The sequence below is a fragment of the Anoplophora glabripennis genome, unplaced genomic scaffold (genome assembly GCF_000390285.2).
Source record: "Anoplophora glabripennis isolate ALB-LARVAE unplaced genomic scaffold, Agla_2.0 scaffold519, whole genome shotgun sequence".
NCBI lineage: Eukaryota > Metazoa > Arthropoda > Insecta > Coleoptera > Cerambycidae > Anoplophora > Anoplophora glabripennis.
In genome coordinates, this window is record NW_019416627.1 from 130,992 (window position 1) to 146,337 (window position 15,346).

Genomic DNA, 15,346 nt, shown 5'->3' on the forward strand with positions numbered 1-15,346 from the left:
TACTTGGTGCTCCTTTTATATTGTTAGGGATTTTGTTAAAAATCTTCGCGGCGTTATACGAAAAAGAGCCTTGAAATTGAGCAGATTTGTGTTCTGGAACCAAGTACAGGTGTCGGTATCGGGTGGAACGGTTGTGTACTTCACTGCCTTTTACTAGTTTGTTGCACAGATAAACAGGAGATTGAAATGTTTCAGTTTTATAAACTATGCAAGACAAATGTAGCTCACACCTTTCTTTTAAATATAACCATCTGGATTCCAAAAACTTATGAGTTATGTGATCAAATTTTCTTAAACCAAACCAATATCTGATGCAACTGTTCTGTATTTTCTGCAAGGTATATTTATCTGATTCTAATAGACAAGGCCAAAAAACACTATCACAGTAATGTAGTAGAGATAAAATTAGCGAATCACATAACTTTAGTTTCACATCAGTACTGAGTGAATCTTTATGAATATTAAGCAGTTTTAATTTCCCGTACGATTTTTGTACTAAATAGTTTACATGCTTTTGAAATCTTAGATTAACATCCAAATATACTCCAAGGTTTTTGCATTCTTGTTTGGGCTTAATTACTTGACCATTAACAGAAATTCGAAAGTCAGGATGCAGGGTTACTAGTTCCCTAATTTTGCCGAATACTAGCAATTCAATTTTGGCTTCATTCAAAATAAGTTTATGAGCAGTACATAGTAGTGAAAATTTACGCAAGTCTAAATTTATTTCATCAATGGCTATATTAATATTACTATATGGAAATGAATAATATACCTGTGTATCATCAGCATACTGGTGAATTTTGCAACTAGATAGGTATGTAGAAAAGTCTGCAGTGTAGACTGAAAATAATAAAGGGCCCAATACACTACCCTGAGGAACTCCTTTATTTGTGACCCTGAAATCTGAAGATTTACCACAACACAACACCTTTTGACGCCTGTTGCATAAATAATTTTTAAAAAATAATTGAGGAATATCTCCAAGACCGAAATATTTAAGTTTTTTAAGCAAAATGTTATGATCCAACGTATCAAAGGCCTTGCTTAAATCTAAAAGAATCAAGCAAGTACTAAGATATTTGTCATTTGATCGAAGTATATTGTCTGTGACATCTAAAAGGGCTGTAGTTGTGCTATGATTAGCCTTAAATCCCGATTGATGCAATGGTATAATATGATTTGCAGTAAAATAAGAATTAAGTTGCTCACATACTATTTTCTCTAAAACCTTAGAAAGAGTAGGTAATAAACTGATGGGTCTAAAATGAGACAGGCTTGTGGGATTTGTGATTTTAGGAACAGGACATATATAAGCGTGTTTCCAAATATCGGGAAATTCTCCTGAAGTGAGACATTTATTTATAATAAATGTGAAATACTCAATTAAATGTGGAAAAAATAAGTCTAAGGTTTTTAAGTTCATTCCGTCCGCACCTGTAGCGTTAGATTTCAATTTTCTTAAAACCAAACAAACTTTCTCATCNCCTACAAAACTAGCCCTCGAGCGTCAAAAAATACTGATTAGATCAAAAGTTATAAACAGAAGAAGTTTATTTATGACTTTTGAATTAAACATTTATAAACTGCGTTATTATTACCAGAACGTTTTGACAACGCATCCTCTCATTGCTTATTACTGCCTAATAACTCACACGAAATCTGGAATCGGTAAGTTGAATAGTTTACAAGTTATGGCCCTATAAACAAATTAACTAATTATTAGTCTGGACGATCCCGAGCATTTTACACAATCGCAATGTCAAATATATTATTTTCAAGCGAATTTCGCTTTTTTAACGGCAGGACTATGAATATTATCGACATTTTCTTCGGACTCGTTGTTGTTCGCTTCCCCCACCCTTCCACCGCGCCAAGGCTCGCCGAGAAATCAAGCGACCCATGACTTGATAATATTTCTTATGCACTTAACATACTTCTATAAATAAAATATTTTTATCTGGAAAAGTACTCGGGTTGCCACCGGTTATGACAATTTTTTTTTGCCGCTACCAACCTAATTTGTTTAACAATAGGTCGTCAACTTTGACAGTCTGTAACTCCGTTGAAAAAAATGAAAAAAGTCAGTGCGATTGTGGAAGATGCTCGGGATCGGCCAGACTAATAACATATATCTACTAATAATTAGTTAATTTGTTTATAAGGCCATAACTTGTAAACTATTCAAATTACCGATTTCAGATTTCGTGTGAGTTATTAGACAGTGATAAGGAATGAGAAGATGCGATGCCAAAGCCTTCTGGTAATAATAACGCAGTTTATAAATGTTTAATTCAAAAGTCATAAATAAACTTCTTCTGTTTATAACTTTTGATCTAATCAATATTTTTTGACGCTCGAGGGCTAGTTTTGTAGGTCTGTTGAAGACAAAAAAAAAGTACCTAACTATTTTCTCGTAGAAATGAATGGAAAAAAGTTATAAGCAAAAAACGTGAATTTACGTAAAAATTATACAATTAATCAGCCTGTAAACAATCTTCCCCCCATTTTTATGACTGTGGAAACTAATATGTTTTTGTAGAAGAAGCAATAAATAATGAGTGCATTCATTTACACTATTTACAGTGTTACTTGAAGCAATTACTAAAGAAGGATTCTGGAGAAAGATCATTTTCTGCACTAAAAAGTGTAAAAAGCTATTTAAGTGCAAGTATAAACCAAGATAGACCCAATGCACTTGCATTATTATGTATATTAAGAGAGTTATCTATTTAAAAAGCTCTATCTCTCAAATTTAGAAGATCTTAATCTTTAACGTGACCACCCTGTAGAAGAAAATATAATTACATTTTAACTAAAAGACGTTCTTTTATTCTGTAACCATTCTCGTGCGGCACTTTATAATAATAAAATTGTAGTACCTACTTAACTTAACTTACCGACAAGCGAGGCTTCCCAAGAAGTCCAGGTTTGTACTTGCAGCTCTTCTCAGGCGGTATGAGAACCAGAAGTTGCTCCCTGTCCCCTGCCGTATCACTAGCTGCAGGACCTGGGGACCTATTCCGAGTGCCCGCCGACAGATTATTGAGGTGGATGTTGGAGGAGTTGTTCCCATAGCTGATGTTGTTCGTGTTGTTCACTTGCACCAGCAAACTGCAGGTCTGCGAGGCGATCTGGAAGAGTCCGTCCTGCAAGTTCCTGTGCTTCGGCGTGTCCTTGCCGAAGTCCCAGAAGTGCGGCATTTTGCGTTTACCCCGGATCGAACATTGGATTGGCGTCGGTTCTTCGTGACTTCCACCGCTAAACTAAGCTAGTAAAAACGTATGCCCATTGATTGCCACCCTTAGTAGGGTACGATGAGTTTTCTAGCTGTTGCCTTGCGCTGGATTAGGGTATTTGATTGACATTTTGTAATTGTCGATTTTGGTAATGTGTCTTGCCACGCCAAGGGCTTATTAATTTGTTTTTCTTTTTCATTAAATTGTACAGCAAATAAAAAAGTACTTTTTTTCTGTTTCCATCAGTGCCGGTTGATGAAAATTAAAGTGGTAATGGGTATTATAATAATAATACCATACCACTTTTTAGGAGATGATTTCTAGGTCCACAAAGAAAACTTTCATGATGAAAAAATTTTGATAGAAATTTGAGAAATAAAACACGAGATTAGGGGACGCCGATATTGGATTCTCCAAAACGGAAGCGTATAGGTATATTTGCAAAATCATTGTCATGTCATTTTTTCATTTTCAAAGAAGCGTAACCCCTAGAAAAATGTAGAGGCTAATTTTTTTAATTTTTATAGCCGTTTTTAAGATTTTCGCACTTTTTTGAAATAGAAAAACGGGTACCTACTTGTTTATTATGGTTATAATGAACTGTTTTCGAGATAAGGGCGACTGTTGATGTAATAAAAAAAGTTATAACAAAAAATCGATTTTCAACTTCAAGAACTATAAATAACTGAAATAAATAATTTTATTTGAACTTGTGACATTATTTTTTCGAGTCCTACCCAAATTCGAGAAATTACCCACATTTCCCGAACACCCTCTATACATATAAGCAGCGCCGGACTGGAAGAAACAAACGGCCCGGGAATTTTTCAAACTAGCGGCCCTAAAAAATTTTAAACTGACGGAGTGACGGTTTGCCATAGTAAAAAGTAAACGGGTATTTCTAGTGTACAGTTTTGAAATAGTCGTTATTTATGTCGAGTTTTCCAAAGTTGAGAATATTGAAAATTTTTAAATGTATTATTTATTTTATCCATCAATTAGTTTATGATTTCTTTTATTTTTTTTTTCAGTGGATAATTCTACCTTACATTCGACTACTTTTAAGAGCTTTACTCGGTAACTTTTTACTAGAGACTTTTCTAAATCCATTAATCTTAAACCATAGAATACGATTTTGTATTCTATATTAAATAAGACATGAAAATATGAAAGCTGTAATCTAAGAACTTAATTCTAGAATAAACCACAATTATTTGTACGAAAATAAAACCAAGGAAAGCGTATTGTTAAATCATATGTATTAACCTAATAGTATTTAACATCAGTAACATCACACATACCTATGATCTTATTATTTAAAAAAATTACCGACTGTCTGCCATGTGTGCGCCCTCATTAAAAATCTAGGAAGCTTTGAAAATACCTATAGACGAAGAAATAGCTAACTACGAACGCTAACTAGAGTAATATTTAAAACTGTATTATAAATCTAGAAAAAAATATTCTTCATTATCAATATGCAGATACAGGGGTTTAAAAAGTTTTGAGTTTTGAGTAACAATGGTGTTGATTTGGACTATGTACATAGTTAGATTTTTAATTAAAACATCCTTAATGTGATTTTTATGAAAATCACTTCTAAAAAAATCGCTAGGGGTCATGGATAGAGATATGATCATTATAATCGTGGTGTGAATATGGTGTGGGCTACACGCTTGTTGTAACGTTACAAATAAACATGACTGGCGAACTCTAGGAATGGAAATGCCTTTCTGTCGTATTTCTAATAGATACCTCATTTCTACATCTGTTAACATAGTAGGTAAATTAAAAACATGGACATGATAATATTAGATCTTTGTTTCTGGGGTGAGCACGGCATAACAAATTATTGTGTTGTTCATTATAATATATACCTTGATGTTATTGCGTAAATGTTTGATATCTTCTTTGTTTATTGAATGTATACTTCCTCATTCCGGTATTTGTTAGAGTACTTCTAAATTGATACCCTTAATAGACACCTAAACATGTAAAAATATTCAACATTTTTATCGGTAACGACGGTAACGTCATAGATAACGATATCATTTTATTAACCACGTTAGAAATTATTTACTATGGTGTAAGTAATCAAAGTCAAAATAATTTGATTTCATCATTTAAATGTTCTTTACGATAAATACGTTCAATTAACATATTTTCGTTGAAGCAAAAAGCGAAAAAAGTGAAAATAAAACCATTCTTATAAATAGAGGATAATATTTAATTACCTACTGATTTTATAGTCTAACCTTCCATAAGTTTCTTATTAAGACAGCCTAAGATCGTAGCTCGCTATGACCAAAAATTAAGAAAATTTTCAGAGAAGGGCAAAGTCTCATCAAGATTCAACTTTTTCTTATTTATATTAGAAACATAGGTACCTACTGTACGATGTCGGGCAATTATTATTATTATTATTTTTTTTGATGGGCCGTATTGGCTACCCCCTGGATACATCCCTGCATATAGGTACATTACATATTTTAACACAAATTAATTTTTAACAGGATAGCCAATAGACGCTCGCGTCTTTGAGCCTGTTTGAATTTCATGCTCAACAAAAGGAACATAAGCAAAAAGGACGAAAAATGTTTAATTTTGGAAAATCAAAATTATTTCCGTTAAACCGGAAGTATGTACCTAATTAATAATTGATTTAATTATTTAGCCTCAACATTTTTCTGCTATCAGTCAATTAAGTATCGTTACCGAAATAAAATATTTCACAATTCGTTTGGTTAAACAAAAATAAATTAACACCAAACAATAACTTTAATTAACATCATCTTTCAATTAATTTATGGTGTCAAATTTTTTAGTGTGATTGACTTGAACCATATGCATATGTACCTACTTTTAGTTAAAAGGTATTTGCATTGCATATTAAAAGTTTCTTATTGAAAATGGAAAAGATGTTACACATTTTTGTAAAAATATTCAAATTTTACGTCTTGGTATTTCCGAAGGAGCGCCCTAACCCTGTAAATAAAAATAAACCATGTTGCCAAGTTTTAGAATGTCATAACAAATTTGATAATTTTATAGGAATTATTCTTCCTTCCAGACAAAATTCTCTAATTTATTTTCAACATGTCGGAAACAAAATAATAAACATTTCTTTATACAATTTTTAAGTAAGTTTTATCGAAAACCAATTTAAGTACGTTGAGAAATTGAGGTTAATCATGAAAAGAATGCTTTAAATGTGGCAACAATGTCTGCACGAGGAAATGTTGATATGTGATAAAAAAAGTGTTAACTTCTGCTGATAAGTATTATGTGGATGTGGTATTTTTTGATAATTCGAAATAGAAATAATTTTTCATGTAGCACAAAAAGTGGCACGCCCCCTTAAAATGGAACAGGAAGAAGCAATTTACAAAGGGTTTTTATTGTTACCACCAGTTGGAAAATTATTAAAGGTACTTGCTTATTATTGTAACAAAGTATTATATCTCTAAATATCGTGACTTGTTTTAGAAATCATGGCAACAGAAACACTGCTTGCTGTTCAAGGCAAGCAAATTCGGAATAGAAAGGTTAGAAATATATGATGCTGCGGATTCGAAAGAATCCAAGATTCTTACCCTTGAAAACTGTATTAAAGTCCATGCAAAAAGTGCTACAATTTTCTGCATCACAACGAAAACAGCAATCCACGAATTCGCTACTTTAACAGAGCAATCCCTAAACGAGTGGTTGAGTGCCATCCAATCTGTTGCCTTCCCTGAAGAGGGTTCCAGACTTACGAGTATCGAGGAAGACAACGATCTGTACTGCTCTTCTGGGGAAGGTGTATTTAATGTGAAACTACATCATTCGCCAGCATCTCAAAGATGTGGGCTAGAAAATAAACATTATACTTTAGTGTTAACCTCAACCTCCTTGCAATTAAGGAACATTAAAGACGATAAATTGTTATTTACTTGGCCTTACTGTTACATTAGGCGTTATGGTTATAAGACTGGAAAGTTTACTTTCGAAGCCGGTAGGAAGTGTGAGTCTGGTGAAGGTACATTTTTTCTCGAGCATCCTAATCAACAGGAAATATTTAGGTATGTTAAATATATTTTTTAACATCGTATGCTCTTTAGTCTTATAAAAAGTTAGTACGTACTAAAATTCGTCCTAATCTGTGAGAGTCAACACTAGTGTTATAAAGACAAGATAATTTGCACTTGAGAATATTTGCCCATGTTTGCACACAAAAAACTCATTGTGCACAAATATTTTCTTCAGAAATGCAAAAGGAAAATTTTTCTGAATTCTCTAAAATTTCACAGTACCTACTCAAGCGGCATGCTGAACTTTAATAACTACATTTTTAAATACTGCTTTGGTAAATAATGAAAAGTATGAAGCAAGTCCTTTGCTTTTATACTTATTTATTCTCGTTCAATCTTATTTCTGCTTATTGAAAATGGGGTGTTTGCTATTATTTGCTGTTTTACAAATTACCATAAAATTAAATCATTTGGTAATGAAACTTTCATTACAGAATAGTATTCAGTTGCAAAACATATATTTTTCATACCAAATTACAAGTTATTGATTTGAATAACGATACTTATAACCACGTTACGATAATCTAAGTACACAGCAAGTTCATGTTTTGGATAAAGGATTATATAATTTAGAGGCTGAACCATAATTAGTGCATATTATGGAATAGACTTCCAGTTTATAATTTCTAGTGGAAGTATATATAGTTTCATTGTTATAAAAGATCTTTAAATGCAGTTTGTCTAATACTTTAGTAGTAATTTTATAAACTTTGAGAGAAATTGCAAAATTAAAGTCCCAGAAATATCTCTTTAGTTTGAAGTGTCATAGTATTAAAATATTATTTTCAATGTAGGAAAAATCATATGAAAATTTCTACCCAGACGCCTTATTCAATTTTAATCATATCAGATAAATATTAAAATATTATATGTAAGGGAAAAGTCTCGGGAAAAGTGTAGGAATATGTTTCTAAAAACAAAATTTATTTTAGATGCCTAGCGACTAAAATGAAATCTATGAAAAAATTACTATCCGGGGAAACATCTCCCGTGTTAGACTGCGGCGATTTACAACTTCAAGCGGCCCTAAGTATGGAAGCTAGATCGCGAACTCCATTACCACCATCACCGACATCTCAGCTTATACAAGATCCAAATTTCAAATCTCAACTTAGCTTACCCGACTTAGACCAAGCCTTAAAAAAGACGAAACCAGCGAAGCCTCCCAGGAAAGGTGTGATCCCAAAAAAACCTTTCAGTAGTCCCACCCCATCAAACAACTACGTTTATGAGACTGTGGGCAAGTATGATGATATAGAATATAGAAGTGATGCGTGGCGTACACTCGGCGTCGATGAACCTAACCATACAGAGCAAGTAAATGAAGACGACGAACAAGAAGACTACATGTCGTGGGGACAATTTAAAAAAGAAGTGGAAAATATAAAACCTCCCGTACAACCGGTGGCGCCTAAGATCATTACGGGTTCCACAACCGATTTAGATGACTCATATTACGATAAATTAAATTTCTTCGGATCCACCAGCAAACTTAGTACCAAATCTGGGTACAAACAAGTGTTACCTATACCTGTGGCTGCCACTCCGTACCAACCTTCGTTTAATGAATACGATGAGGTTCAGTGCTTGGACATGGAACCTGTGAGGCCCGCTGACGACTCTCATTTAGGATACGCTTTAGTTCGAAAAGAGCCGGGTAAGGAAGGTCTGAAGGAGGTTGTGAGCGATGACAAAAAGAAGAAAGAAAAAGATAAAGTAAGTCACCAGTTTCACAACGAGGAGCCTTATGCAGTAATTAGTAAACCAAAACGAGTCTAGTCAAAACAATTTGTATTTTTTTGTATATGATTTTTATTTACAAAGTGCAATTATTGCACCATTATTACCTCTCCGTTTATGAAAATTTTCAACGTCTCACCTATTCAAAGATCAATTTAATATACCTTAGTCTGATCCGAGCTGAAAAAAAAACTATCACATCAAAATCAGTATAACAGTTTTTGTGAGTGTTATCATCTGTTATCAATTTTTTCAAATGGCTTTTTATCAGTTTTATTTGATATGATATGCAGGATCTCCTTTTGTAGTATTGAGATTTTTCTATTTTTGATATCAGTAGTATGTAGATACAAGTATATTATTATTGCGAAATTAATGAATAAGCAAATAATATTTATGATTTTCATCCGTATGTATTGGAAATATTTTCAAAAAATAAATTAATGTCAATATTAATATTAAATCGAATTTAAAGGAACTAACTGGTGACAATTATGTAATACAGAGTGTTGCAATTTTCTACATACAGAATTGTAGAGGAAATTCTCTTACTAGAAATAATAAAAAAGAAATTGGTCTTCAAACGCTTCACATTTAAGACTTGGTGAAAAACAATATAATTTTTGTAGTTATTCTCATTATTTTATACAGTGCAACCCATTTGAAACCTGGATACCCTCATAAAATTTTTATTTACAGGGTGATTTTGACCAACTTAATTTTGAATTGTAGAGGGGAGAAAAGTGTACTTTAGAACCAAGTGTCATCCTCTTTATACAAAAACCAAGGCCTACCAGATAATTTTTTAACGGTAAAAATTAAAGAACCCGTATTAGCGATTTTTTTAAAAAAAAATCTGAGCACACCACTGGATTAAGCGCCCCTTAAAATGGGCCTATACCAAATTTCATAAAAAAATATTGCATATTAATAATTCTGACAAATTTGAAAATCATAGTTATGAATTTTTTTTGTCTGGCGAAGCAAGCCATGCAATAAAACGTCAAAAACAAAAGACAATAACTATTTTTATTCATAACAATATTCAACAAAATTATTGATGTTTCAGAAGAGAAGAATTATTAATTAAATGCTTGTTACCTCCACCAATTCGCTTCTAAAAAATCGCTAATATGGTTTCTCCAAAAATGATCTGGTAGTCTTTGGTTTTTGTATAAAAAGGATGACACTTGATTCTAAAGTACGCTTTTCGCCCCTGTACAATTCAAAAATACATACAATATTCAGTCTATGAATTTTTTTATTACAGACAATGATTTTTCTTTCGAGAAAACAATTTTTTGCCCATTGACTTTAATCTCGTTAGTATTTGTGTTCATTTTACTGTTTGGATAGAAAGTTAAATCAAATATTTAGTACTTGGGTATAGAAACACAAACAAAACAAACTAAGGAATGACGTGCGCCCAGGGGAGATGTGGAAGTCGTTACCTACTACGCAATTTATCTATTTTGTTAATGACGATTAATATTACTTCAGAAAATCCGGAGAAATTATCGCATCCCGGGAGTTCGGGAGGTTGAACATTATTCCCGGAGAGTCCCGGGCATTCCGGGAGAGTTGGGAAAACTATCTGTTATCGGAATTACTGTAACAATTTACCGCAACAAGGACGTGCCTTGAAATTTTTCACCAATGTCTCGGGTATCGAATTTGGTTAATTAAAAAAAAAAATTGTATTAACTGTTATAATTGTATCTATTGTAATCACGCCACTGCATCAAATTGCTATTTCAGGGCAAAATTAGAATAGTCACTTATGGTATAGTCTTTCCGAAGTCAGTTGAACATGTAAAAAAACGCCTGACAATAAAATTGAATGACTTTCATAGGCATCATTTGGCAAACAACGTATTTTAATTATTTATGTCCTCAAACAATTTTATTATATTGATGGTAAATTTCCTTTTGTTCCATTTCAAAAGGCCTCCAAAATGCCATGTTGTAATATTATTTCTCCCTTTCGCAATTGTAATATCAATGATAAATAGAAGGTGCCTATAATAAACTAAAATTACCTGAATCACACCAATTTCCCCACTGCTGCACTGCACTGCTGGGCAATTTGTCGACCTCAGTTGTCAACAACTGAGATTTATTAACCGGCGGCCCTTCAACTAGGCGTGTACATTTCTACCACCTCCACGTTTAGTTCGACCAGACCTGTATATGGCTATGGCTAAATAAATACGGGAACAAGTTTTTCATATATTTCAATGAAAAAATGAAACACCTAGTTTTAAATGTTTTAATTTGTTGGTATACCATAATTTAGTGTCACTTATGCCCTTTGCACGAACTAAAAATCCACTTGATATCACGCACCTGAAAAGAGTTAGTAGGTACTAGCATCCCCGTGGACCTCATCTCAAATTTTTTCTTTAAATTTTAATATCTCGAATTCTATGACTCCTAGATATAGGGAATATTTAATAAAGTGACTCTCAAATTTCACATAGAATCGGAAAATGCTATAATATAAAGGGTGTTCCATTTAAAATAATGAAGTTGGTGTCGACTTCTGGTTAACCAGAAGTGCTGGAGAGTTCTAAATATTTTAGTTGTATTCGCCCCAGAAACATTGCCCAGTTGCCAAATTTTCAAATTTTTCGGAGCAGTATTTTCCTAGATATCGACCGACGCAGTTCCCACTGGGACACCCTGTATATTAATAATGATATTTAAATAAGCGTAACTGTACATTCCACAATAACTATTTAAATTAAACAGTAACTTGTGATTATTGAGATTAGAGGTACCATTGAAACTAAAAAAAATTTCACAAAATCAGTGAAGGAGCAGTTAAATAGACTAGAAGACATCAAAGACAATGAGTTTGCAGACTTATGTTCATGCCAACTTTTTTCTTTTGATCCGAAATTTACTCTACACTTTTGTTGGTAAATTATTGCAATGCCCTATATATTATTTTTTTTTAATACATATTTCCTAAATTAAACGTTAAATGTAAGTGTAATACAAAGGTCTAGCAATTATATCGAATAGAATTGAAAAAAAAAATTATTGTCACGACAAATAACGATTTTGCATTCAAATTTTTCAGGAAAATGAAACATTTGTACGTTCTGCATCAGTGTTTGTGACGTTTTTGTGATGTTACATGAAAAGTTTTGCCATTAATCCAACATTTATTTTTGCAGGATTCAGCAGAATTTTATCCTGGCATTGAAATATAAAATGGGTATTATACTATTCAAAATTCTTTTACATTCGGTAAAGAAATATCAAGACTGCAATTTTAATTTAAATCTGTGGCTGTTTGTGATAGAAACCTGTCCTATATTATTAAGAAAAAAAATGTTAGATCAGTGGATCGTATTTTTTTAGATTATAAGTTTGATGTCCAGAACTCCAGTATTCTCCATAGATCCCCAGATCAAAATTCAATACTATTTTTTATTTTTTAAAATCATTACACTGTCTGCATACATAAAAAAATATATAGATATTAAATTTTATTGCTTTAAGCAGTCAGTTTAAATTAATTAAATACATCTTCAGCTCATTTGCATTCCAATAATTCAATATATAGTAGTAAATTTTTAAATCTGTTAAGAATTTCTAAAGATTTTAGTGAATCAGACTAAAACAAAATTTCATTTGTTCTGTTAAAATTCCTTGCATTCCACTTAATTTTCGAAAATTTCAATCAAACGTTAATTTCGTTGATTCTACTTCTCATAGTTAATATGGCTCTGTGATATTTGCAACCATCACCATGAATTTGATGTAAACGTTTAGTCGCCAAGAAATGTGCCTTATATAAAGTACTTTAATATATACATATATAGATGTAAGGATAGCATAGAAATACATGTCAAATATTAACGTAGAAATTATCACTGTACCAGTCAATTATTTCAGTCAATAACAAGTATAAATTTGACTTTATAATGTACCAGTGATGTTACCATTACATTCTCTTTTTTGAAATGAGAACTCGCTTAAAATATGAATATGATAATTATGTGCTAAATTTCTTTTTTTTTATGTTGCTCGTACACGCAGTAATTATATAAGCTCGTTCCACTGAACAACGTTCAATGGATGTTCCGATGTGCACTAATGAAAAAAATTAATTAAAATCTTCTCGTTATTGTGTTTCGCAAGAAGGAAGAAGGTTCATGAATTTATGTAACAATTTTAACACAACTTTATGAACTGTGTGTTTCATCAAAGGAACTTCAACACCAGATATATTAAAATGCCGTTATTAACATTATAGGTATGTTGTAAGGCTAATTTTATTAAAAAAAAATATTTAAGAGTGCTCATCAAAGTCTTTCATATAAGTTATAAATTTAATGAATATGAAAAATTGTTTTTTGTCTTCACTTGTACAATGTAAATTGTTTTAATATCGAAAATGTATTCCAATTTTATTGTATAAAAGCCAAAGATTATTTTATTGTGCCATCATGGTTTTTTTACAATAACGTATAATTAAAGTGACATAACTAAATTCTAAACATTTAAAAAACTTACTTTCCCTTAAAATTTATTATAGAAACCGCTTCCATTATTTAATAACTTAACTGCCATGTTACTTAAAATATTGTTATTTTGTATAGAAATTAAACATATTAAGTTCTTAATGTTAGTTTATTATCAAAATTTCTACATGTAATTTTTGTTTCCGCTATCATTTTATAAATTCTCCAACTCCAATTGTTCGCACTTTTTCACCTTTTTCTGCTAAAATGTCTTCTATATTCCTTTTTCCATTCAAATCAGTAAACCATCTGAGATTGTCTGCTATCAAATGGTTGTTCTTGCAACCCGTACATGTGACAATAACGACTCCTTTTTCATAAGCAATTTTAGAAATGTGATGTTCATTTCGTGTAGTGCAAACTTTACAAGTATACTGCAGAAACAATTTTCCTTCTAATTTTCCTAAAGGCTGAGACTGCTGTGTACTATGCTGTTTAATAAGTGGATTAACTGTTGCACTCTGGACTTTGGGAAATGAAAGTCTATTGGGCACAAATTTATTAACTGTGGATGTTCTTATTAACCGTGGTATAAATTTAGATGCGAATAATCGTAAAGCCATTTCACTGGACAATAATATAGATCTAAATCATTTTAAATCTAAAATGCATATTTAAGTAAATACAAAGTAATATAACCCAATTTTACATGAACAATCATAACCACAAAACAGAGAAAAGGTCATAACCATAGACTACAACAATCCATAATCCTGTAGATTGTAGTCATAGTCAACAGTTATAGAAGAGAGTGATTGCAGTGATGGGAGTACTCGAATGAGAAATCGAGAATCGACTTGCTAAAAGTACTCCAATACTTTTAACTATTCTCGATAGTTGTCAGGTTACCTAGCTGAGTTCTCGAGTGCGATAAATATTGGAACGAATTTACATACACACATATTGTTTATGATCTTAAAAATATTTATTGGAAACGAGAATATATTGAAATAATTTTTTTTAGAAAATATGTATTTACAAAGCAGCAAATTTAAATAATTACACACAAAATTTTTTATAATAAAGATGTGAATAATATATACCCGCACCACGATAATAATGTTCTTCATGCAACGTTCAATCCAGCTTTTGGTTCTCGATTTTCATTACTGTTATTATCGTTCGATTCTTAAAAGTATTCGAGAACCAAGTACCCGATTCTTACAATTAAAAATGCTCGATTTTGCTCATCACTACGATGTAGATTGAATTTAAAGACATAATCCCGTAACCAAACTACAAAACAAGGAGACTATACTCCCTGCTACAAACCTTCATCAATTTTCTTTAAATCCATTTTTCACCTATTCACTCGTGTCAAATGTCCATCAAAAACTCATGACATATCATATCACATATCACAGACAGCTGATTTCCAACTGACAAAAAATATACTCTGGAACACTTCAGATTGACCTCGTGTGTTCCAATAAGTTAGAGTATTTAATATTTCACTAATGCACTCCTAAAGTGTTCTAAATCAAGATAGTACGCTTGAGTAATTGTACGATCAAACGAACTTAACTGTGAAGTTCGATCGTAATTATACTAGGCGCCTCGCCCGAAGAGATCACTTTGATTGAACTATGTAGTACCGCTTTAGGTGCTAGTTGATCACACATTTTATAGAAAGGAACGCTACTATTGCCGTTCCGTTCTGTATTACTAATACTCCGTGCTGTAACTATCTTCATTACATTTTAAAGTTGCAAGAGTGGATATGAAACATTTCCAAATTGGGTTGGGATACTTACTCCTTTAT

At 32.1% G+C, this 15,346-nt stretch overlaps 2 protein-coding genes across 3 annotated transcripts; one reads left to right on the forward strand and one right to left on the reverse strand.

Annotated features, from left to right (window-relative positions):
• The first annotated feature begins 6,415 nt into the window (after window positions 1-6,415).
• LOC108911321 (docking protein 2) lies at window positions 6,416-13,626 on the forward strand. Of its 2 annotated transcripts, XM_018716229.1 has the most exons (4): window positions 6,416-6,667; window positions 6,726-7,300; window positions 8,242-9,025; window positions 12,232-13,626. In XM_018716229.1, the coding sequence occupies exons 1-4, from the start codon at window positions 6,602-6,604 to the stop codon at window positions 12,265-12,267; spliced, it is 1,461 nt and encodes a 486-aa protein (XP_018571745.1). In that variant the 5' UTR covers window positions 6,416-6,601; the 3' UTR covers window positions 12,268-13,626. The 2 variants fall into 2 exon arrangements, with proteins under 2 accessions (XP_018571745.1, XP_018571744.1); XM_018716228.2 differs by lacking the exon at window positions 12,232-13,626 and having other exon boundaries at window positions 8,242-10,893.
• Window positions 13,627-13,674: 48 nt separating this feature from the next.
• On the reverse strand, window positions 13,675-14,260 carry LOC108911322 (DNL-type zinc finger protein-like). The gene has a single exon (XM_018716230.1). The coding sequence runs from the start codon at window positions 14,145-14,147 to the stop codon at window positions 13,734-13,736; it is 414 nt and encodes a 137-aa protein (XP_018571746.1). The 5' UTR covers window positions 14,148-14,260; the 3' UTR covers window positions 13,675-13,733.
• Between the last annotated feature and the right edge of the window lie 1,086 nt (window positions 14,261-15,346).